A 27409-nucleotide genomic window follows, 5' to 3' on the forward strand; every position below is an offset into this window, starting at 1 on the left:
ACAGAATTAATTACCGGTTTATCAACATATATTACTGAACGACCCAACTATAATATTGGATGTTGGACCTGGTATATTCATTGAATGCATTTGTATCTAGACTTTCTGCATATCAATAGATTTAAAACCTTTAAAAAATTTATATTGTTGTATTAGCTGGCCTGTTGGTCTTCGAACTTCTAAAGTTGTCAAATCTAATACTTTTAGTCTTTGATTATATCCCAGATGCCTTAAGTCTGGTTTCAACTTGGTTGCTCTTTTTTAAAATTTTTCAAGTTAGATCACAATATATAATATATATATATATATACATATATATATATATATATATATATATATATATATATATATATATATATATATATATATATATATATATATATATATATATATACATATATATATTTATATATATATATATTTATATATATATATATATATATATATATATATATATATATATATATATATATATATATATATATATATATATATATATATATATATATATATATATATATATATATATATATATATATTGTCTGTCAGATCAGGTTATCCTGCTACTGGTAACATGTAACCCAGTACAATCTGCTTCATGTCCTGCTGCCTTGTAGGATACGCCTTTTTAGACAAAGACTAGGACATGCCAACTCCGATTTAAAACACCCCCTGCCTTGGGGCTCTTGGTTGAGTAAAGGCTAGAGATGATGTCTTGATAAAAATACTCATCTTGGGCAGATGTTAAATGCACCCGGCTACTGTCTTGTAAAAAGCCTCCTAGGCAAAGACTTAAGGGGTAAACAGTTTCTTTCTGTTTACCAGCCTCGCACCCCTTCTTCGTCTATTAGGCTGGCGCAGATGTATATTTACTACATTGTCTTAAGTTTAGGATGTTGAATACTGGATCTTCTTGACTCAATGCATGGGTTTTGCTTGTGTCTCTGTTTTTATGACTAGGCAACTCATTCTAATATCTCCTAATGAGGGTACAGCTCTAAAACTCAATTTTATTGTTCTCAGGCCGGCTGGTAGTCAGGTTTCCCGAACTCTGTGGTAGCTCTCATAGAGGCTGATTCCATTAACAGCTGAAAAATATCAAAGAATTAACAGTGCCATGTTGCGCATGGATAATGTCCCTGTTTGTTCTTTTGGTGTGCATATCCGAACATTCGAATTTTTAAGTAATATTCACTTATCTTTTTAACAAGCTGGTTAGAATGTAAATATTCATTAACAGTCCAATATTCTATGTCATGGCTATCAAGTCCTTAAAATACTATTTTTGTCATGATTAGTTTGTTAACACAATAAATCCATTTCTGTTTTATTTTTCGGTCAGAGGTAATTTTTGGTTTTTTAAAATCTTTACTACTAATGAAGAAGCTAAATATTTTTTCATACGATCAACATCCCTTAATGGCAAAAACAAACCGCAACGATTTTTCACATTGTTTAACGAAAAATAAGACTTAAACCTAAAACAAAAGTCTTTCTTTTATTTAAAAGTTAGGCCATGCAATTTTTATCAGTCAACTTGCTCAGATAAATAATAGTATCATTTAAAAAATCTTTTTAAAATAGTTGATCATGAAGATATAAAAGTATTTTAAGTAAGTAAGTTCAAATAAGTACAGTTAATACTACTATCTGTTCTTTATTCAAATGCTACATAAAAGACACTTTTTCTGTAGACAGTTTAATCCCTAACACAGTCAAAAAAAGGTTAAAGTAAACTTAAAGTTTACTATTTATTATTTATTACTTACTTCAAAAATAATGAACATACCATCTATTTCCAAAAATGAATCATTTAAGCTTGAATCATTGCACGAAAATCTTTTAAACATCAAAAGTTTATCTGGTTGTAGATTAAGAGTTACATTCTGGAAATGACATTCACGTTTGTTGTTAGATTAATGTTAATATGTATTTTTTCACTAATTAAATAAAAATTGTCAGAAAACTAACAAGTAAAGAAATATATTTTAAGATATAATTATTCTAAAGATAAAAACGGAAAAAAATTTGATTATACAATACTTTATATATATATATATATTTTGCTGACTGAGCAAAAGAGCAGCTACAAATAGTTTCATGACTTACCCAAAGCTTACCCGTTAATGGCTGGCTCTTTTCTATTTGAAGTACTTAACATTAAAATATTTGACCAGAGGCCAGATTTAAACTAGTAGTGCTGAACTTCAGTCTTACCATTTTTGTTGAATTTTTGCTCTATCCAACTGAGCTATCCAACTTTTATGAGTCAAATTAACAGATTCATTAAATAAAATGTTTTTAATAAGCAAGGACACAATAAAAGTGCTGACATTTATTAGATACAAATTAATTGAACGTTGTCATTTATTAACATGTTTATCAAATATCAATGTTATTACAGTAACAGTTACAAAAAAAAAATATATATTTTTCATTGTTTAAGTTTTAGTTTTTTAGAGTTAAAACTCATTAGTCACTGCAAATATCACAAAGAAATGGTAATGTTTAAAACCAGTTGCCTGTTCATGTAATTTAAATGTGGTTAACTTTTATCAAACTGAAAGATAAGGATGTATCATATGTAAATAGAACCACTTTATAATTAAAAATATACTTCATATAATAGCAACACCGCACTGTCGTGCAGAACCTGCGGCCTTAATTCAAAATATTTCAAAACTTTTTTAAAATGGATTTTTTTAATGAGCTTTATTGCTTATATCATCTAAAAAAATATAGCTTTGTTATTATTGTTTATTAACAGGACCGCCACATGGATTAAAAAGACGTCATTTTTGTAATAAATTTCAATTAAAAAGATACGAAAGATTTCAACGCAGTTCTTTCATTTATTTTTAAATTTCCTTTTTTTTTTTTTTTTTTTTTGTCTAAGTTTTGAAGATATCTTAAATATATGTCAAAAGCAAAAACGAACAGCGAAATCAAAATTACAAAATTACTATTTGTAATTTTGATTTCGCTGTTCGTTCAAAAAAATCCTATTCAAGTTAATCTAACACACCTTTATTAAGTTCAGGTTACAGTAATTTCTCGTTAAAAAATTCGACTACATATATTCATGATTTTGATTTATTATTAGCTACTAATTTTCAATGGTATATAATTCGTTTAAAAAGTATATAAATGCAAAACATTTCAAAATTTTTCATAAACACCAACAATAATGTTATGTTGCTAGGATGAAAAAAATTTGCTTTTTTATCTTAAAATCATACACTCTATTATATTTTTATCATGAAATTTTATTTAAAAGGTGTTTTTTATATAGCGCAAGAGTGAAAGAAACATTATTTTTTTTATTTTTCTTTACTACCTATGGTTTAATACCAATGTATATAATAGTCTTTAAAAAATTAGTTAAAGTTAATAATTTTCTTGATTTTATTGCAGTTTTAAATAACGAGTACTTTTAATGCAATTATCGATTTTTAACAACAGTTTTTTCAGTATTACTGAAATCTTTTTTATTTATTTCAATTGAAACGAAGTTTTAAATTTAATCAGTTATAAAAAAAAAAAATAATTTAAATAGGAATAATTTGAAAAAACAAAAAAATATTTCTATTTTATTCAAAATTATTATTTTATTTTATTTACATTAACCATAATATTAATCAGTCTAATTAACGTCATTATTTTTCAATTCTTGTAATAATTCAATAAATAAAGCTCTAAATTCTTTGGTCTCATCATGTTTGTATGCTCTTCTTCCTTATATTTGTTTGTATCACTATCTTTAACATGTTTATTTATTTGGTTTGGTGTTTTCTCGTCCTAATGTTCGCAAACACTTATTAGATCATTTTGTGTTCTAACTTTGTGTTTATTTGCCATTGTTACTATTTTCAATTATTCTTGAAATAATGGAATCATTTTTTTCCAAACATTTATTTAGCATATCTCGGATTTTTAATACTCGGCTCATTTCTCTGGAGCATTCATTTCTATATTTCTTAAACTCTTTCATTTTTTTTCCAGGTGGAGCTTCTCATAAAACTCCAAAAAATCAAAACAATCCTGGCAGGTGAATATTTGTCATAATTTGAACGTTGTAAACCAGCAGTTTATCCACTTAAACTGGCATAAAAAAACTAACTATTGGAAGCAACATACCTTTCAAAGGTTGCTTTGCTGTAGGTTTCAAATGAAGAAAAATTAATCTTTACATTTTAGTTTATGACACTCAATATAGTGTATAAGCTACAAATCAATTTGACATCAACCCCGGTAATCTTGTTGAAAATATGGTAATTTTGAAATGATTTTTGCAAGGTATTAGCGCCATTATTTGTACAATCAACATCCTCTATTGGAATGTCAACAAGAAGACCCAAACGTTTTCGAAATTCAATTTGAATGCGATGTTTTTGATCTGAAGCCAACATTTTATGGTCTTGATCTTGATTTCGATATTGCACGAATCTGAAGATTTTTGATATGGCATAAGCAGTTTTGTCGTCTGTCAAGGCAAGCACCGGGTTTTTCTTAACTCTTAGCTGAATTAGTTTGTTTTGGTCGTTTGGTAAGCTTACTATTGTATCTGTTAAACGTGCCATTTGATTGTGTATATACTCTTTTTTTCTTGAAAAGATTTTTTTTTTTCAAAAAATTTAAAAATCGTTACGTTACAACTACATGATATAATATAATGCAACGTAAAAAGCATAGCATAATAATACCACGTTTAACGTAACGCAATAAAAAGTGGTTTAAAAAGTATACCTAAGTATAAGTTTCTTATCATAAAAACTACCAGTAATTTTAAAAATAAAAGAATAAAAATAACGAAAAAAAAAAGACGAGACATTTTTTCTCATTTCAGATTTATACATGTTGTTGTAAAGGAAAAATCTTTGATGTTTTTAAAGACTTTTCATTGAGTACCTCTTTAAATGGTTTAAATAAAGCCTCTTTCATTTTTATGTATAATCAAAAATGGTTAAACAACATACAGTCATTGATAAACAAATATTTTAGTGTAAAGTTGTTAAGTTTAATACAAGTCGACATAGTTGTTGATATTAAGTATGAGGTGCTTTAATTTATTTTTCAAGGCGGCAGGATTATTTTATACTTTAAGTTCTATATTTTTGGATATTATTTTGTTGTATAGGTACAAACCCCGGTAGGAAATAAAAAACCGTGAGAAATTTTTGTTCTTTTCGGCAATGGAAAGTTGCTTGTTGCTCTTGTTATATTTATTAGAATTATATTAAAAAAGTGATGGGACTAGTTCAAGTTTGTATTTAAACATAAGTAGCACATTTTGGTAGATGTTGATTTGGTAAAAATTTAGTGCATTAAAGTTTTTTAGTGAGTGTTCAGCATTAGTGAGTTTATCTTTAATATAAACTAGTCTTGATAAATGTTTTTTTTTTTTTTTTTTTTTTTTAACATCTTCGCTTCCAACAAGGCTGCTAGCAGCCACCAATTAAAGTTGGAAGTTACTGAAAAAGAAAAGATGAAGATTGTAGAGCAAGATAACGATTGACGGACGACTTAAGAGATTGCAAATTATATGAATCAGGAAAGCAAGATGAAGGAAGCGAATTCCAAAGAGCTGATGTTCGAGGAAAAAAACTAGACAAATAAGCGTTTTTGGAGCACTTAAGAACTGTCACAAAACAAGGATGACATCAAATTGAATAACGAGTAACACGAGAATAAATTTTAGTAGATGGTACAAGAGACGCTAGCTCTTTAGAGCAGTGCCCATTATAGTATTTGTAGAAAAGAGAAAGAGAAGCAACATTACGACGATGTGATAATGGTTGGAAGAGCTCCAACTAGAGCAGCTCCAACTATGTTTACAATGCGTTTTTGCAGCTTGTCTAAAAGAGAAAGAGCATTATTAGAAGAACCGCCCCAGAAATGGCAACAGTATTCCATACAAAGCCGGATTTGTGATTTATAGAGATAGAGAATAGAATCCGAAGTAAAAAAAGTGACGAGCTTGATACAGAGATGCAACCTTAGCAGATGCTAATTTTGCAACTGATTTGATATATGGTTTCCAAGAAAGATTTGAAGTAAGATTTAACCCTAGAAGATGAAGAGTGGATGACTCATCGAGTACATCACCAATCATAAATATAGGAAGATCTAAGTTATTGCGATAACGATTGGCTAAAAAATTGAGTTTTATCTGAATTAAAGTTCGCCAGCCACTTTGAGTCCCATGCTGTAGCAGAAGTGAGATCATTTTTAATCTCAAATGCCCCTAAGCAATCAGAGAGTGTTGGCTTCTTATCAAGACAAGAATAAATGGCAGAATCACCAGCAAACAATGCCACCTTAGATGTGAGAATATGTGGAAGATCATTATTGTAAATTAAAAAGAGTATAGGGCCAACGATAGAACCTTAAGGAACCCCTGAAGTTACAGAATAAGAAGAAGATTGCTGTCCATTGAGGACAACTTTTATACTACGATTGGAAAGGAAGGATATAATAATCTTAAAGATGTTGCCGGATACACCATAAAAAGAAAGCTTTTGGAGAAGGTCAGCATGCCAAACTTTATCAAAAGCCTTTGAAATATCAAGAGTAATGGCCATAACCTTTCCACCATTATCTAATGCACGATAAAACCTATCAGTTATTACTGTTAGCAAATCAGCTGTAGAACGAGAAGATCGAAATCCATATTGATGGTCAGAAAGTAAGTTATTAGTTCAAGATAAGAAATTAAGAATTTGTTAATTAAAGATACAAAAACCTTGCATATGATAAGAAGAAGACTAATGGGACGGTAGTTAGACGAATCATATCGCTTAATTCATGCGACGGCATGGTTCGATTTAACTTTGCCAACTTGATTAAAAGACGATCATCATTGGGTGTCCTCAAACGCGGTCTTCCAGAACGATGGCGATCAACGTAAGATTTCGTCTCTTTGAATCTTTTGATGATTCTTAGCACCGAACTATGTGATCGCTTTACTATTCTTCCACTTTCACGAGCGGATTTACCTTCCTGGTGAAAATGCACCACTTTTACACGATCTTCATAGGTAGTAGCTTTTCTGCTCATTTTTTCAAAAGGAAAGAATTTTTTTTTGTTTGAAATTAAATACTTTTTTTAAAAGTATTTAAAAAAATTACTTTTTTTCAAATGTTTTTATTGGTTCTTTGGTAATAACTAAGGTCATTAAAAGAATATTTTAAAAAAAAGGGAAAAATTAATTTAAAAAGACATTTCTGCCGCATTTAGAACAAAAAATTCTTTGTGGTTCTTAACTTTTTCACAAAAAAAATATAAAAAAAAATTAACACATAATATTTATTCCTTATTTTTTATAGGTTCTATTAACTAACTTTCAAAAAAAAAATTTTTTTTTTTCTTATGCTATATTTAATATGTTTGAAAAAAAAAGACTATTTTATTAACTATAGAATAAAAATTAATTAAATTTGTTCAAAAAAATGTATTTTTACTGTGTGTATATATATATATATATATATATATATATATATATATATATATATATATATATATATATATATCTATATATATATATATCTATATATATATATATATATATATATATATATATATATATATATATATATATATATATATAGATATATATATAAATATAACATTTTCTATATGCTTTAAAACAAAGCCCTGAGGTTACATCAAACTTTCCTAGTAGAAACAATACCAGGCATATTTAGAAGAACTTAGGCACAACTTTTCGCAAAAGTACCCATGTTTTTTGTGCTTACCCTTTTATAATTAATATTATTATAAACTTAATTTTAGTTATTTTTGAATAATTATTTAATTAACTGTTAATTATTTTTTAATTTTAGAAAATATTATTTTTATTGTAATCAAAAAGTTGCTAAACACTTTTATATCTCCGACTTAAAATTAATATTAGCTTAAGAAAAGTTAATTTTAAAATTAAAATATTTTTTTCAATAATCAGTTGTTAAAATCTAAAAAATAAATAATATAATAAATAAATATAATAAATAAATATAATAAATAAATATAATAAATAAATATAATAAATAAATATAATAAATAAATATAATAAATAAATATAATAAGTAAATATAATAAATAAATATAATAAATAAATATAATAAATAAATATAATAAATAAATAAATTAACTAAATATAATAAATAAATATAATAAATAAATATAATAAATAAATAAATATAACAAACAAATATTATAATAAATAAAAAATATAAAAAATAAAAAATAGAAAAATACAGCACAAGGTATTCAGTGACATAACTCGTTTTGGAGTTAATATATAGTTGAAACACCAGAACAATAAAGTCTCCACTTTGATGCGATAAAGAAGATTGCAATTTCATAAAATGTGCCACAATAAACTGACTGAGTTTAGATATTTTAATCTTTTGCATAAATTAAAGAAAATAGAGTTTTGAGATAATGTGTAATCCATAATAGTGAAGAGGGATAAACATAAAATAAAATTTAATGAAAGCAAGTGTTCATTAGTTACAATCTCTTTAATTTTTTTGTATTGTAGCAAGTTTTAATAATTTAAAGCTACCAATATTTAAAAAATTATCGACTGCGACTTACCAATGAACCAAATTCATTATCTGTTGGCATTGCAAGGTTTTGGAGCAATGAGAAAAACTGCACGAAAAACTAGTTAACGGAGTTGGCTAACGGAGGAATTTAGACTTCATAAAATATAGAAACAGGTAATATGCGGAGCATAAACGGAAGGATTAGGATACCATTTACTTTCCTCCGTTTTATAACCAGCAGTTTAGAGTTCACTTCTTAACGGACACTCAAATTCCCTGTTAGCTTAGTGGAGTGAGGTGAATACGGCTGTAGAGCGTCTTTTGAACGTTTAAAATACATAATCATTCGCTGACGTATTTTATAGACCTACGTGGCAATATTTTCAGTCCAAATTCTCCCAATTAGCAATTTGTGCGTGATTTCATTCTTCCAGTCTTAGTAAGTGGAAACCATTTTAAAATTTTAATAGACCAACCAATAACGAATTTTTCTGCCTGAGGTTTTTTTCGGTACAGACATTTTTTGCCACACTTGCATTAACTTATAAGTTAACAAGCGATAATAAATATATATATATATATATATATATATATATATTCATATATATATATATATATATATATATATATATATATATATATGTGTGTGTGTGTAACCAAGATGTTAAAATTCCTTTTGTGTTAAGCTGCTAAACAGACTTACCTTTAATATAGCGTAAAGTCTATAGTCTTTTTCATGAAAGTTTTATGGATATGTCTCGAGATAATATAAGTAAAATTCAAGTCTGAAAAATTATAATAAAAAAAATTATTAAGGAAAATATTTTCAAAAATCAAGATATAATCAAATAGAAAAAGGATTTTCAGAAATGAAATGAAACTAATTATCATCACCGAAGAAATAACTTGTATAACCTTTTTGAAATTTGACAGCACAAATGTTTTAATAAAAAGCCATACAATTTGCAAGCCACAACGCTTGCGGTACCAATTTTGCAAGACATTAAATCTGTGATATTGTCTGTCCTATTTTAAAACTCACAATACCTGATACAAGATATATCTGATACTTTTAATAAGATATTTATCAACTTTGAAAAGCAAACTCCAAAATATTTTTGAACATGCAACATATAAATTGATACTAATAAAAATAAACAATAGAAACACTTTTTTGTAGCTATTTATATTTTTCATTCACAGTAGTAAGTCTTTATATTCCTGGAAGTCATTCAATAATAAAACTGTTACAATCAATATTAAAACTCCATAAAAATGTTTATCAATTCATTAATAACTTAAAATAAGTTAGAATATGTAATCAAGTAAAAAACTTTTTCTTCATAAAAATATTTAATAAAGTTACAATACAATATATACATTTAAAAAAAGAAAAAAAATATATGCAGTGATTAATAAATTATTGTAAATACAAAATATAAAGATGCTAAATAATTTAAATAATGCATAGCCTTTTTTTTTTTTCTAAATTTTTTGCTAGCATAAAAGTCAATGTAGTTTTTTTCTTTGTTTAAATTGACATCAAACCTAATGTTGTTGATAGTTGCGTGTGCTATAATTGAGTTGATGTTGTTCAGTAAATATAGATTACTAAATTTTTTTGGTGCTAATTTCATATTGTTATTGCATTTTTTATTAAGTAAATTGCTAAAAAAAGACTTAAATGACTGTTTATTGTGTTTGTTTCCAATCAAACAAAATAAACAATCAAAACATCAAGTACAACAATCAAATTTTTTTATTTTAAGTGTTGTATTTGATGATATTGAGGTTAATAAAATCAAATTATTTGAATAAGTTTATCGGTTTCTTGTAATAATTTACTTTAGTGCATTGTTTTATTGCTCTGCATCAAAATCAATGATGAAAAAGATTTAGGTTACAGAATTTGAGTTGTTGATTGGTTTGAAATACCTTTGTTTCGAATATTGATTTTAGGTAGTAAAAATAAAATCATATTGTATATATTACTAAGGCTTTGTATTTGGTTTTTCGTGTAGTAAATTAAAATACTTGAGCAGTAATAAAAGTTAGGCAGAATGTTTTGAAGAAATGTATTCGAGCTTTAAAGGCTAGGCCAAATATATTAGTTATTGAGGATAATTTTTTGTATGCTTTTGCTTTTATCACTTCTATGTGTTTGGTAAAATGTATATTACTGTTAATAATGACACCAAGAAAAGAAAGTTTATTAACTAATTTAATTTGACCTTATCACTAAATATAGATGATGTTGGTAATATTATTTTAGATGATTGTTTTTTAAGATAGATTTAGATAGTAATGAAGTTCTATAAACAAAAATTCAAAACTACAAACTTCAAGACTTAAGTGTGTAGTAATATTAAAAGTTTAAATATTCAAATAACACGGTTAAGTAGAATAAACATTACCTTTCTTCAAGGAGTGATCTCACTACATTTCTCGGTTAAACAATTTTGCAATACCGATTTGTAGCCAGTTACACGATGCAAGTTAAATATGTTTATATATATATATATACATATATATATATATATATATATATACATATATATATATATATATCTATATATATATATATATATATATATATATATATATATATATATATATATGTATATATGTATATATATACACATATGTACATATATGTAGACATATTTATATCTAATATATATATATATATACATATATATATATATATATATATATATATATATATATATATATATATATATATATATATATATATATTTTATATATATATATATATATATATATATATATATATATATATATACATTTTTTAGATGTTGAATCACAAATAAATAACAATAAAAAAAGTCAAAAAATAAATGTAAAAAAACAAAATAAAACAAGATAAAGTCTTTAATAAAAAATTTACATATTTTTTTATTTAAGTATTAAAATAGTAATATTTCTGAAAAAATGGCTGCCAACTTTCTTAAAAATAGTGAAAAGTTATGGAAAATCAGAGATAAACTCATATATATATTTTATTTCATTAATAAAAAAATTCATTATAAAAAATTTCATTAATAAAAAAATTCATTAATAAAAAAATTCTACAAATGGTACTTTGTGTGTTGGGTCCATATTATGTTAGAATTTTTTTTCAAATTCATTATTTTAGGTTTACAGACTTCTACAAGATTAAATTTATTAGTTTTATTCAACATACTTATATTAGGACAAAGTAATTAGTATAAAAATGTGATCATTTCAGTTTTACTACTTTTAGACAAGTCTTAGATTTTTAAATCAGGCATTAAAAATTCCGGTCACAGGTACACAAACTTTCCCTAATATTTTAAAATTTATTAAAATTATAAAATGTCTATCAACATTTTATGCCTAATAAATTAATTTAATATAAATGCGATGTATTGTATAGTCCAAACTTTAGCATTAATTTCCAAATCTGTGAAATCTCAACCTTTTGAATGCTACTTATAAGTGAGAATTTTGGTCGGTACTGAAATAACTTAAACTGTTGCAAAGATATTTATACAATAAAGTATTCCTTAAAGAAATAGAAGAAAAGTAATTAATATTACTAGCAGCCACGGTTGCTTAATAATGTAGAGCAATGTCTTGAAAAGATAGTATACACAATAGTTTTATGGAACCGAAGTACCCATTCAACTCTACTAAAAATCCTCATATTTAGCATGGGTATAAAGAGTTTTATTTGCTTATGTAGAACCAATGATGAAAATGAAAATGCGAGCTATAACACTTGATTTGCTTATATATCTTTAATTAACTACAATCACATGAAGGAAAGAACCCGAGGTTGCTTTAAGTCAATGACTATTTTCGTTCATTATTTGCGAAATCTAGAATTTAAAATACAAGTTATGAAACGCATCACAGTTTTGGTTTCTATGAATATATGTTCAACATTCAAACACTTTGAACAACGTGTTGTTGGATAATAATTGAGGAATTTTTTAAAAAACTTTCTTTATTTCCTTTTTATACTTTAACGCGTTTTCTGAATCGAACCGTTTCTTGTAAACTGAATGGTAAAGCTTATAAAAAGGTTTGAACAGTTCAAAACATTTGAAATGATTGAATAAATGACTTTCTCAAATGTAGATTTATTAATGCAATTATGTGGATCTCGAAGCGTATTCAGCAACTTTTTTTTCTTTTTGCGTAAGTTAGGCGAAAGTTTGGTGTAAGATTAAAACTGTGAAATTTGTACTCACAAAACTTGCGCAGTTGCGTTTAACAAATCTTACTTTAGTTCTTTCGTAAGTTCTGCGCTAAAATATTGGTATTTACGTAGTTGAAATTGTTATTAACCAAACTTTTTAAAAACTCGCTCAGCTTAATTTAAGCAAAAAAAGTTAAGTTAGCTATGAGCTGCCTAAATTTGGTGTAATGTGTAAATCATTAAATATTAGAAATGGTGTAATATTATTATGATTCATATATAGCTATGTTTTCAGATTGATAAAGAATCTTAATAATTATATACAACTAATGTAAATAATTTAGTTACATTATAATAAAGTTAACAATAATCATATATATTAACACAAGTATAAAATTTGTATTGGTGTTAAATTTATATTACAAACGCATTATAATAATTTAACATCTTATTTCAGAAAATGTTAATAAGTTATTATATAACTTAAAACTCGAAACCTCTCGCTTATGAAGCGAACGCTTTACCACTACACCACTACCACAACTTGATTACATCTAAATAAATAAGATGTCGTAGGGGAGACCGGGGCTAGTTGGCTCGGTTTTTACTCTATGAGCTCTGTAGCCCTAACAGTACATTTTTTTAAAAACATTTAAGTGTAGTCTTAAAGAGTATGGATTAGGGTATCTTATAAAATTTGCATTCATTTTAAAAAAAAAATTCTTGGGGCCTTTCCGGACCCTCAAAAAAAAAAAAAAATTTGCGCCAACTTACCCCACCACGGGGTAAGTTGGCGCAAACTATAAAAATGATTATTAATGCACTATTAAGTGCAAAATTAATAGAAATTTTTTTAAAATTAATTTTGCAACAATTTTATCCCAAAGTTTAATATTACTTTTAGCTGGTACCAACTATTATAAAAGCCAAACAGTAACCCACCTTTTATCTGTGGAAAAAAAAACTAAACAAAATTTTTTTTTAATTTTTTTGTAAGAATAAATATTTTCAATATTGTTTAAAATAAAAAAAATAAAAAAAAATAATTTTATAAAAATAAATATTTTTTTCCATAGTAAATGCTATGAGCCAACTTACCCCGTAAAAAATTTGTCAACTTACCCCGAAAGCTTTTTTTTTAATAAACAGTCTATAGATCCTGAAAAACGGCAGCTTTAAAAAAAAAGTCCGACTGGATATAGTAAACCAATTGTGACTGGAACTTTTACAATAATTTTTTTTTCATACGACTAAACATTTTCTTTGTAAAGTAAAAAGGAAGCGATGTTCTAAAAGTTACGTTTTTGTCCAAAAAACGCATAAATCTCAATATTTCCCATGCGCATGCGCAAATCCTGACAATACTACAGTGAATGATGAAATGGTCAATGAGGAAGTTTCTGAGTAATTTTTGTCACTTTCTGATGAAAGGCTCTGAAGATAAATGCAGTTCGTGAACTTACCCCTGCGGCCAACTAGCCCCGGTCTCCCCTATATTATAAATAATAATATATTTTAATTTATGCCGTTATATTACTATTATTACATAATAAATTGATAATATTATACAAAAATGTAACAATACTATTATGATATTATAATATACGATGCTTTATTACTATAATTTATAATAATAAAACATTGTATTTTATAATATCATTCTGATATTATAATATTTTTGTATGATGTTGTAATAGTAATCTCAAAGCATAAAATAGGATTTTAATATATTTAAATTATATGCATTATGATGTGATATTGTTATTAAATATTTATATAACATCTTAATGAAAACCTTAAGATGTCACCCAATAATTCATTTAAACTTAATGTATTTAATTTATATATATAAGGATTTTATTATATTATTATATAACTTAACATCTTGTTATATAAAATAATATTAACATTAAATAAAATAAGATATTATAGTTTATATTACGTATAGTATAAAAAAAATATTGTATATTTTATAAGATGCTATATTGTTTTGATGCAGTTATGAATTTGGTTGTATATATAGTTATTGAATTATTATATTAACGAAAAAACAACTATATCTTTATGATTATTTTATTTCACAGTTTTTTGTTAAATTGTGTAAATTTCATTAAAGAAAATGATCATGGTTCATTTAGTTGTTTTAGTTGCTTTATTTAGTTTTAGTTCAAATGGAAATTGGTCAAGATAAAATCTGTGTTTGCCTCAGCATGTTGCTTTAAATGATTACTCTGATGTAGAATGTGCTCATAAACTTCGTTTGTCTAAAAATAAATAGAGATATTTTCAACGCATTAACAATGATTCGTCACCAATCAAACTAAGAAGCAACGCAATTTCTTTAAAAACAAAATTGATAATATCAAGGAGGCTTTTATCAAAGTAACTGCTAAAACTCTTTTATCAAAGAGTTTTTAAAGAGCAGTTGGTAAAAGCTATTAATCAATTCAAAAACAAAATTGGCACAAAAAATGAATAATCTTTTATTATTAAACATGCTTACTATTAATGTACTGCTACAAATGAAGTTTAAAAGAGTTGATTCTTAGGCTACTTACTTAAAAACTGCTTTTCCCGTTTTTTCAGAGATGTTATCAAAAAGTATCCTGGATGAATATTTCAGTTTTTTCTAGTTCTGAATTAACAAAAATATTTGGATTATAATCCTAGTGCAGGTTTCCTTTTTGCTTATTCACAGTCATGATTACACAATTTAATTAGCCAACTACACTAGAGAAAATATATTTCAATAAATTTTACCTTCAGGTAGATAGTAATATGCAGCAATCCTTAAGTCATCTCTAAAACCATTGGAAGTCATTAGAAAGGTGGAGCACTGCAATGTTATTAACATATGTTCACTCGAACAATATTTTTACTTGCCAAAAAAATATTTTATGTGGAATTTACTGGAAAACCTTTGTAACTACTTAGGAATAGAAATTCCAGATGACATAAACTTTGAGGATAATGACGAAGATGATGTAAACGATGTTCAAGATGAACTAACACAAGTAAACTAATTCAACTTGGCATTGTATAAAGAACTAAATTAAAACTATTTGTTTGCTAATCAAAGGCAACAATATATTGTTAAAAGTTATGAGGGAATGTTACATGGATATTTTAATGTTTTATATATAACTTGTTTAGGCATTATACCAAATCCAAACTTAAGTATATTTATGTTTATATCAAATTAGTATACAGATATTTAAATATTTATATTTTAAATGAACATTATTTATGTGATATTTATGATTGAAGAAAATGAAAGTTTTTATCCCAATATTGTCCCATTTGTCCCAATATTTATCCCAATTGTCAAAACTAACATGCCCTCAATAACCTCTTTGTAGATTAATCAATTCTGAGCCCCTCTCTTCCTTTTTTTTTTACCTATATTATTTTCTCAATTCCTATAATAATATTTTTTACTAAATAAATGTTTAATAAAAAATATTTAGTTTCAGCAAAGTTTTATAAAAATATTATTGTCATTAGGCTGTAAAAAATGCTATTTAATAATAACCCCTTATTTAAAGTTGTTAGAAGTTATATGAATTCAATATTACAAAAAGTTTGTTTTATATTATTACAAAAAAAAAAAAAAAAAAAAGCTTGGTTCATTAAAAACAAAAATCAACTCGCTTTTTTTTTGTTTTTTGCTTAAGTTTTTGAGTAAGGTCAACGCAAATCGTGCGTAAACCTAACTATACGGAAATTCTGCGAAACATTGGTGAATACCAGATAGTTACGAAAACAACGCTGAACGTACGTTTTCTGTAACCTTAGCTGAGCTACGCTAGAGTTACGAAAGTTTGGTAAATACGCACACTAATCTAATTATAAGTTGCTAAGATATTTCAACAACTATCATTCAAATGTTCTAAAAAATTTGATTTTATGAAGTAATTAGAAAGGATTAGTGAAAGGATTAGTTTTACTTTTTCTGCGTAAATATGTAATATAATACCCCATTCATACTGACAAAAAACACGTTTTACTTTAAACGCATTTAAAACAAAACGTGTTAGTCGTCATTAGTTTTTATTTTTATAAACTCTATAATAAAGCAAAAACAACAACATATTGATGCTGTTTTATAATAACACAAGCATTTATATTTGCAAAACAAATTCACAGTATTGTTTAATTGTTTTTTTATTACAAATTTTTACTTTAACAGTTTAATACCACATTCATACTAACATTAAAACACGTTTTAATTTGAAAGCGTTTTAAATTCTCATTTTAAAAAACTGTATAAAATAACAATAAACGAATACTGTGAGGTTGAATTGTAAATATAAAAGCCTTTTGTTGATATTAAGCAACCTCGTCATGTTGATTTATTGCTATTTTATACAGTTTATACCTCAAAACTATAAAACTTGTTTAAAATAAGAAGTGTTTTATACTCTGTATTAAAGGGATATTTATTGGCTTTGAAAATAAAACGAGTTTTCTCGTCAGAAAGAACGAGGTGTAACACTTAATTTTGTCAAAAACTAGCTATTATTGTATGCTGCATTTACAACTTTAGTTTAGATGACACAAATATCCTAGTTTGGTCAGAAAATTATAATTTGTTATCTAAAGGACAATCAATTTGAGCCTATTTAACGAAGTTTTAGCTTGCAACCGCTACAATCGGTATTTGTAAGAAAAACTAAGAAAAAAATTGCAAGAATAACTAATGAAAAATTCATAGATAAAAAATTGCACAGAAATATCTCAATATGTTTAAATGCAATAAAGAAGTACAAAATCAATAAACATAAATGTTATGAAAATATTATTTGCACAAAGTTTAATAATTTACCATTGACTTCTAATCAAACTTATTAAGATATTAGTAAAACGGAAAAATAAATTTAAAATGTTTTAAAATTCGGAAAAAAACTAATTTTTGAGGACTTGCAAAGGCCAAGTTTGCTTTTGGATAATGCAGCACTGCATTATAAAAGTACTTAAAATAAATAAAGAAATACTTGAAATGCTGTTGCCAGATGTTATTCATGTATAAACACCAACTCACTTTAACATTAAGAAGAAACGCATTTTTATAAACTAATCTCAATTGAGTCTCATCACTGATGTTTCATCAATGCGGTAAACAATTTAGAATAATTACAAAATGCATACTTACAAATATTGTTCTTTGTCATTTTAATTGTCATTTTATACATTATTAAATTATTAGGCTAATGTCTCAAAATTTATAGAAAATTTATTTAATTAGAAAACAAAAGTACTTTTTGCAACTAAAAGTGTTCAATTAATGCAGTTTATAAAATTCTTTAGGCTAAAAAAAAAAAAGCATTTTATATCCACGTAAAGAACGAAATGCTACAAACTTGTACGTAAAGTAAAAAGACTTTATCTATAAATATGTATAAAATCTATCTTTGTAAAATATATGCATATACATTTCTTAATCATATTCGTGACGTAAACTTTAATATCAAAAGTTTATTACTTTAAATGGTTAGTGCATTTATACTTTTATGTGCGAAATGATATATTTTTAACTAAAGTTGACAAATAAACATAAAGTTTCTCATGTTGAACACCAGTTGTAGATATTCACAGAAACATTTTAATTATGTCAATTTTCACTAATAAATGACTGGCATGCTTTTATTTTAGAACATCTTTCTTTAGTTATAATATAAGGCTTTCTCTTATTTAGGTTCATCTCAATAACATTGCCCCTATGCGTGCGTCCGTATATAACTTGGTTGCTAGAATCGTATCCAATTATATTCAACAATCGAATTGAATAAACTAAAAAAATTTTTAAAAAATAATACTATACAAGCTGTTAAAGTACAAGCAAAAAAATAAAGCAAAAAAACAAAATAAAATAAAATATTAGCTTGATTTGATATTGTTGTTTCGTGTTTAAAAAATAGTTTTTTTTATCTACATAATTTTTTTTATTATCTCATAGGACTTAAGGATAGAATTTATTGATTTTTTTGTTTATTAATTAAAAATAACAAGTAAAATCTACTTAATCTCGACCTTCATCAAGGTAATAAAACTATAGTTAGTATTAATTTATCTCCTATTTGCCTGGAATGTAGTTTTAATTGAAGTTTGTTCAATTTATCTAAAGAAAAGAAAAGTTTCTTAACTTCAGTCTTTCCGAAAGAAACAGTGAATAGCTTCGGACCAAAAGTTTTAAAGCTAAGGTGTTCCCTGAGTCATTTGTGCTAAAATCTTTGATACAGCTGGACAGAACTTTTATTTGCGTAGTTGGGGTGTTGATTTTACAATGGCAGTCGAATTCTTTTATCTTTCTAATTTCGTACAGGGATGTGGAACTCCTTGCCCCACTTGGGCAGAGCAATCTTGAAAAATTAGTCTTTCTGCAGGTTTATTTGAAACATCTGCGCCTTGATTAACAAGTTTTCCAGACACATATTCAACCTTAGGGACCGATTTTTTTCCTTTTTATTTTGCGTCCATTTTCACAAATAAAACATTCACATTTTCTCCCTCTAATAACTCTGGTATTCAGGTCTAAATTTTATAGCATATGTATAGCAACTATAATAACTAAAATAGAGAAACTAAATTTTAACTGAAGTAAATTAAACATTAATATATTTATAGTTATCTTCATAACACGGTCGCATAGTGAAGTAAGGATCCGTCCCTGCAAGCCTTTTTCTACATTTTGAGCAAAGCATGGAGGAAGGTTAGGGTTATCTGCTGATTAACCTTTCCAGATTATAGTTTTGATAAGGTTTGAGTAGTCATTTTTCTTTTTATTTAGACTTAAATAGGATGTTTTAGCATTATTTATTGGTCTTAAATCCTTGCCTTTCCTGAAGCAGCATTTGCAAAATTTTTTAACAAAATCACTGTTCTTTTGCATGTTTAGGCATTTTAAATGAATACTTCAAAGAAAAATTTCTCATATGGATTGATAGTATTGGCATAATATATTGGTCATATAAATGAAATGTCAATATAATGGCTATATACATGCTTTCAGTTCGTATATCAACTCATGTAAGGAGTTATTATGCAACTGCTAAAATTAGCAACTGCTGGCTTTTACTAATTGTTAATAATTAAAGGTTGGTTTGCTTTGTTTTTATTTCAATAAAAATTTAAATAGAATGTAATGAAAATTACTTATCCATCTGTAAATTTCAATGTTAAACAAATATTTTTAAAAACTTTAAAAATAAAAAATTGATAAATCTATCACAAACATTTCTGAAAATCTAAATATAGGGGCATGGGCATGGTTTTGTGGTGTTCGAAACGATCCCCCAAATTCCCCTTAGAGTATGTTTCCTAATAACACTTTTCAATTTTTTGCTTGTTTTATATTAAACTAGATCAAAATTCATTGACGAGATTTCAAATAACATTGAAAAAAGTTTTTTGTTTAAAAGTTGAGACCATTTAAAGTTTTTTCAGGGGATAATTTTAAGTTTCGCATAGTTATAAATCTTTAACGAAAAGAGATTTTTTGATGAAATTTGAAATCTGTCGATAAATTTTGATCTAGTTTATGATAAAACAAAATAAGAACTTTTACGATCAAAGGAGATGTAATTCTAGGAAGAAGGCAGTTCGGCTGGGTCCGGTCGGGTCGGGGCGTGGTTTGTTTAGCTCCAATTACCCTAACTTTTTGCAAATCATCCTCATTTGGCACCAGTTTTAACACTTTAGAAATTTGATTATGCACCATGCCTTTTAGTTACCTATCTTGAACAACAAAATTCCTGGGAACTCCCCTAAAATATGTGATTTCTCCCCAGGCCCCAACTAAAAAAAGTTGTCGTTTACATTTTTTGAATGAGGAAAGGTTTTCTAATGATAATCAAAGCAAAAAAATTTTTTGTGGATGTGTTGCAAGGTCTTAGAGTATGTTCTTATGCACCTTGGTTAGTTTTAATTTTTCTCCTATTGAACAATAGACTTCAAGGTATGCAGTCAAACATCTAGTAAAAAATGTTTCTATTACACAGTTACGGCTTGCTCGCGAACTACAATATAAAAAATATTTTTAGACCCTACATTCGCTCGTTGTCAAAAATAAGTTTTTTTCCTAAATAGGTTCATAAAATGTTATGCAAGAGAAAAAATTTAAGTTAATTGTTCTTTTTGGAAATCACTAGCACTTCTATTTTAATAATGTTCGATTCTGCTGTTTTTGAAATATTTTCGCCACTTAATCACCTTCGGAAAAAAAGCACTTTCTTTATTTTCGTTTTTTCAAACAGTTTTTTTTTTCGACTTTTGATATCAGGATTTCTCAACTTTCGAATAAAGTTTTTTAAGAAAAGTTAATAATTCAATTAAATATATAATATGTTGCAGTTTTTACACACTTTACTATGAATGTTGTCTGTGATACTAGTTGAAGGGAGTCTTTGACACAAATCAAAGATTGTCTTTAATACAAATCAAAGGTTGTCTTTAATACTAGTTGAAGGTTTTTTTTAATACTTATTGAAGGTTATCTTTGATACAAGTTGAAGATTGTCTTTGAAACTAGTTGAAGTTTGTCTTTAGTAGTAATTGAAAGTTGCCTTTGATACTGGTTGAAATTTTCTTTGATATTAGCTAAGTGTTTATACCAGTTAAGAGTTGTCTTTGATAATTAATGAAAGTTGTATTTGATCTTAGTTGAAAGTTATCTTTGATAATAGTTGAAGGTCGTCTTTAATAGTAGTTAAAGGCTGTCTTTAATAGTAATTAAAAGTTGCCGTTGATACTGGTTGAAATTTTATTTGAAACTACTTAAAATTTGTCAATGAAACTAGTTGAGAATTGTCTTCGATAATCATTAAACGTTGTCTTTGATGTTTGTGTAAAGCTTTTTTTATACTTGTTGAAAGCTGTCTTTAATACTAGGACAGAGTTGATAAAACTGTATATTTAGAGCAAAGTCTATAGATTGAAAAAAAGAATGTTTTGCAATAAATTTTTTGGCGACTGATAATTGTGAGTCAATAAGTGGACTATAAATTTTAAAATAAATGTTTATTTGAAACTTTGGAAATATATTATTTATGGCTATATAAAGCAGTTACGTCAAAACATTTAAAACACTGCTTACAATGACTTAATCTTATATAAACAGTAATCCATTATTAACTTTTTTAAAATACTAATTTGTCATCGATTTATGAACATGGTACCTATAAATTCTAAGTAGGTTTTAAATTTATTATTATACATAAAAACGTTTCAGCAAATTTTTAAAATTTTCTCGTTTCAATAAAAAGCTAATTGTTTTTCCAGAAAAGTCCGAATTAGATCCTTAAATTAAAGTAAGGCTAAATTAGTCCTCAATGCTGACAAGGTAGTAAATCATTTCTCCGTTCAACTGAATTAAATGCACTTTGTGAGGTGCATTTGTGGCAACTGTTAAAGAATACAAAAATAAGTGAGAAAATTACAAACAGCATTGACTTTGGATATTTGTTTCCATCTGGTCCTCCATCAATAAACAAGTTAACCACTTCAACAGAGTTAGATCTGGTTATTGTATTGCTATGACAGTTCACACTGTTTGTAATTCAACCTAATATAATGTCTTGAAGTAGCAGTAGTTCACTTCAAATCTCTTGCTGATTTTAGCTTTTTTGAAAGTTTTTAGATTAGCTTTTGGGTAACCAACAGCACTTTGGCATTCTTATCTTGGCACACTAAAACAATCTCTACTGGTCTAAACAATAAAGCAAATTCCTTTAAATTATCAATCGAAGCAAAATAAATTTCTGTATTACAGTGATTTTTATTAAGTTTTTTGGCTGCCTTGATAAGTCATACAGAAACAAAAATATTTTTTTTAATTGCTGTTATTTTAAATCCTATTTTCATAATTTTTTTTTATTTTTGTTACTTTTATTAATGTCATAATTAATCTTTATATTTCTATTTTGATTATTTTTTTTTCTTTATCAATGTTATTGTTGCTGCTTTAAAAAAAAACATTTTAAAAAAGTTTTTATTTTTCTGTTGGAAAGTCCATGTCTGTGGAATTTTACTTTATAATACTATCAATACCCGTGTTTTATATATAATACAGTTTTTTTTTTTTTTACTTTTTAATGAATGTAAAAACAATTGTTACAAAATTAAATTAAAAAAAATAAATCAATATAAATATCAACAAAGCGTTAGCCATTTAAAAAATATTTAATAAAAACCTACATGTAATTATCCCTGTTGAGATTTCACGCTGATAGCAAGGACTTGGCTGTCTAACAAAAATAAACTTTAATTAAAAATTATGTATGAATAGTAAATATTTTCAAACCATGTTCTGCGTGTTCTTAAGAAAGCGTAAAATCAAAGTATTCATGACAAAAAAAAGTTGAATCTTACGTATAAAACAAAAATTTTTTATTTTTATTCACTTAACTTTTTGTTTACTCTCTTAAAATTTTATACAATTCTTACCATTATAGCATTATTTATACTTAATCAAACTTTAAGTTATGTGTTCAGTTAATTTTTTCAAGTATTTAAATGATATGGTATTTAAAAATTAGAAGAAAATAAAAATTACTTCCTTATTTTTATTACATATTATTTAAGATAAATAATTACTCCCCTTATCAAAATATACTAAATTGGCTATAATTGTATTAGTAACTTAGTCAACAGTAAAATTTTTTCCAAACAACACCTCTTAAAATAAAGTTGTAAAAATAATTTTTATTGCTTCTTTACTGATATTGCTTTTGTGGTGTAGTTGGCATCAACCTGTCGAACTTTGATGTAAAATCATTTTAACATCTACACCACTACTGCAAAATAAGATTCATGTGAACCGAGAACATTTACGCATATTATTCTTTAATCAATTAGTAGTTACCAAGACATAAAACACAAAATAAGAAACTCTTTAAAAAATTTTTTGTAAACTATAGAAACTCTTTTGTAAATGCTAAGATAAAAAACATTTACGATTAACTTAACAAATTACAGCTTGAAAATAAAACATGCCAACAAGAAATTATAAAGTATTCTCGAACACCAATTGTGCAGAGGTTAGGGTAGTGGCAAAAAACCACAAGATATTTGGTTTGATGCAAGCTTATTTTTAAGTGAAATTGGTATTGAAGAAGGTCTGAACTTTCTGGTTAAATGAGTTATTGTTATTAAAAATTAAACTGTGCAAGACACACTAGGATTAAAACAGGGGGTTGTGCTAAAATAATTTTTTTAAGTAAGTAAAATAACCATATTATTATAAAACGTAGGTTTGTACAAATAAAAAATAAAAAAAAAACTTATAAAAACATTTAGTTTTTGATCCCAAATTATCTAAATTATTAAAAAAATAAAATACAAAAGAATAAGAGAAAAAGAAAAGAAGAATATTTAAAATTTTATTTTTATTTTATTTTTTTAATTTTCAAACATAAACACTTTACAAATATATTTGTAATTTTTATAGATGATTTGTTAAAGTCTTTGTATTTATTATAATAAATAACGGAAGTAAAAAAAAAGCATAACTGTACCTTTTCTGCATGTTTGTGCACACAAATTGATATGTTTCAGTCTGTAAAATTGTTTGGTTTAATTGGTTATAAGACGATATTGGATTCATTTTGACTACTAATAAAATAAATAAAACTCTTAGATTCTTTTTATTTTCAGACATTAAATCAAATAAAACTTATTGATATTTAATTCAATTATCTAGACAATGGCATCTAGCGATGTATACAAAGCTGTAAATGTAAAACATTTATAATTACTTTATAATAATTTTTTATAAACTTATAATTGTTTTAATCTGATAATTGATGCAGAAATACAGAAAAACATTTGATAACAATTTTGATAATTTTGATTGAAAATTAAACTTAAAATAAACTACAGTACCAAAATACTTTACAAAATACATTACTATATACATCAGTTAAATTTTTTTTATCACATAAAATTTATGAAAATATACATTCTTTGAAAAAAAGATGTGTTTATGTATTTATTTTTAAAATAGAAAAAATAAACTGCATAATATATGTTAAAAGCTTGGTTTCCCTTATTTGAAAACAAGCTAATGTTTTTCTCTTTACCAACACCATTAAAATGTAATTTTCAGTTTTTTACCTTTTTTTTATTAGCTTTAGGTTCTTAGTTAATCAATTATTTATTTTTTATCTAATTAGTAATTCAATCTACTAATTTTATAAAAACAATTTGGTGCAAAAAAGTTGTCCCATGAGGTTACTTAAATACATCAAAATTTTTTTGAAGGGTGACTTAAAATATTATTAGGCCCCTTTCAATAAAATTGCTTATCTAGTGTAATTTGGTGAAAAAGTCTGTACAACATATAAATACAATGCTAAAAAGGGTTTTTATTGTGACAAAATAAATACAATTTAAGTATTTGTTTATCTAGTTTGAAAAAAAAATGCTTTCATAGTAAATAATGGGTCAAAATCTGGTTTAAAGGAACAAATGATTTAAAATTTTTTTTTCAAGGTTTACAAATGTACTGCAAATCAGTTTCTTTAAGAGTCCCTCAAAAGAACTCTTAAGTGTAGCCCCTTTCATGTTTTTGTTGTACTGCTCATGTTAACAGAGTTCATAGTCCATTCTAACTTTGTATAAATGCTCACCTAGCTCTGACTATATCAATAAAATCATAAAATGAGATGTTAAATTTTAAAATCACCGTGTTATTATTGTCACATTTTATGATTATACTAATCTACAGTCCGACAAAGAAACTGACCTTGACTTATTCCTCAGGCAACATTGAAAAAAAAAAAATATTATCATAGTTTTCAATTTATGTCCAGAGCAGATATAAATTGAAAAGTATGATAATATTGATTTTTTCCCCAATGTTGCCTTTTTGTTTTTGGTTGTAAAGAAACCAACCAAGCGGAACGGTTGAGTTAAGCAATGCATAAAACGTTTGACATAAACCCCAAGAAACGATGTTTATCAAACAATTTGTATCACAAACTTGGACGCGTCTAGCGTCCGAGAAATATATAAAACAGAGTTGCATATGGTAGTTGGGTAAATGGGAGTTGCGTAGTGGTGCTCGACAATAATCGATCTAGAGAGAGAGTTAGAGTTAGGAGAGTCGCATAGCGGCGATCGATGAACAATCATTTTTTACTATTTAATAAAATGTATTATTAAATCTTAAAGTTTTAATAATATTATAAACAGGAAACGATATCAAGTTCAGACTAAGAGTTCGTATATATATTTAAATACAAGTTGCCGCGTAACATGACGGACCATTCCAGCTCTTTGACATCACTGATATATATATATATATATATATATATATATATATATATATATATATATATATATATATATATATATATATATATATATATATATATATATATATATATATGTATACAGTATCGGACAAAACGAGTGCAACCAAATAATGCTAACTTAGTTTCTTTATATAAAAGTGCTGCATTTTTTCAATTTAGAGAAATCACTATGTAACTGTTTAGAGACAAAGTTCTTCAAGTTTTATTCATCACAAATTTCATTATATGTACACGAAAATTAATAAATTAATCAAAAGGATTAAAAAAAGTTGATTTCCTGCTGGTCAAAACAAGTGCATCTCGATAAAATGTTGACAAAGCTGTATTTCGCTACTAATATTTCGTGGCGAATCCTTTGTTGTCGATCACAGCTTTGCATCTTCGAGGCATAGATTCGATCAGGTGATCAATGAAACTTTGTGGAATCGCTGCCCAGGCCTTTTAGATTTGTTCAAACAGTTGGTCCTTATTACAAACACCTTCACGATTAATTCTGCGGTTGACGATCTCCCTCAGGTTCTCGATAGGGTTGAGATCCGGAGATTGAGGCGGCCAATCCATCACCGATAGGTGGTTGTCTTGAAACCACTGCTTGACTACTTTTGCAGTGTGTTTCAGATCGTTGTCTTGCTGAAAAACCCATTTTATTGGCATATTCCATTCAGCATGAGGTAACATAACATCTTTCAGGATATTTTTATACATGAAACGGTCCATTATTCCATCGTTTCGATGTATTGGATCTAGACCGTTAGCAGAAATATACCCCCAGACCATTACATTGCCTCCACCATGCTTCATGGTCTTATGGCAGTAACGTAAATCGAGGCGTTTTCCGGCCGGTCGACGTTCACGGCAAATGCCATCGCTCCCAATGATGTTGAACTTCGATTCATCACTGAACAGGACAGTTCGTTATTTCTGCACATTCCAGTCAATATGAGATGTAGCAAACAGGAGTCTTTTCTTCTGGTTTTTTAGTGAAATCAGCGGTTTTCTTTGCAGGGCGTCGAGAAAACAATCCGGCTTCAACAGCACGTCGTCAGATTGTTCGGTCCGATACAGGCAGCTTTAATTGCTTTTGTATCTCGACTGATGATATCCAGAGATCTTTCTTGACGGATCTGACGATCATGGAGCCCTGTCTAGAAGTGGTGGAACGCGGTCTTCCACCTTTGTTATCTGCTGCCAACTTCCCCGTAGAACGATATTTGGAACATAGTCTTGATACGGTCCATTTTTTTCACGCGATATTTATCACAAATACTTTTTTGTGACATTCCACTTACGTAATCGCCAATAATTTTTTTTCTTAGTTCCAATCCAAGACTGTCGGGAGCCATTTTTGCACTTAAAGTCATAAA

The 27409-nt window shown here is 26.6% G+C and overlaps 1 protein-coding gene across 2 annotated transcripts in view; it reads right to left on the reverse strand.

Annotated features, from left to right (window-relative positions):
* Window positions 1-18122: 18122 nt before the first annotated feature.
* Window positions 18123-27409, reverse strand: part of LOC136089514 (uncharacterized) — a 91899-nt gene continuing 82612 nt past the window's right edge. For both annotated transcript variants that reach the window (XM_065815560.1, XM_065815561.1), the window contains 3 exons: window positions 24246-24342; window positions 22927-22976; window positions 18123-18525 (listed from right to left, as the gene is read on the reverse strand). In XM_065815560.1, coding sequence (XP_065671632.1) covers window positions 18347-18525; window positions 22927-22976; window positions 24246-24342 — 326 coding nt within the window. In that variant the 3' untranslated portion in view covers window positions 18123-18346. The remainder of the gene's footprint in view (window positions 18526-22926; window positions 22977-24245; window positions 24343-27409) is intronic.

The sequence above is a fragment of the Hydra vulgaris genome, chromosome 13 (genome assembly GCF_038396675.1).
Source record: "Hydra vulgaris chromosome 13, alternate assembly HydraT2T_AEP".
Lineage (NCBI taxonomy): Eukaryota > Metazoa > Cnidaria > Hydrozoa > Anthoathecata > Hydridae > Hydra > Hydra vulgaris.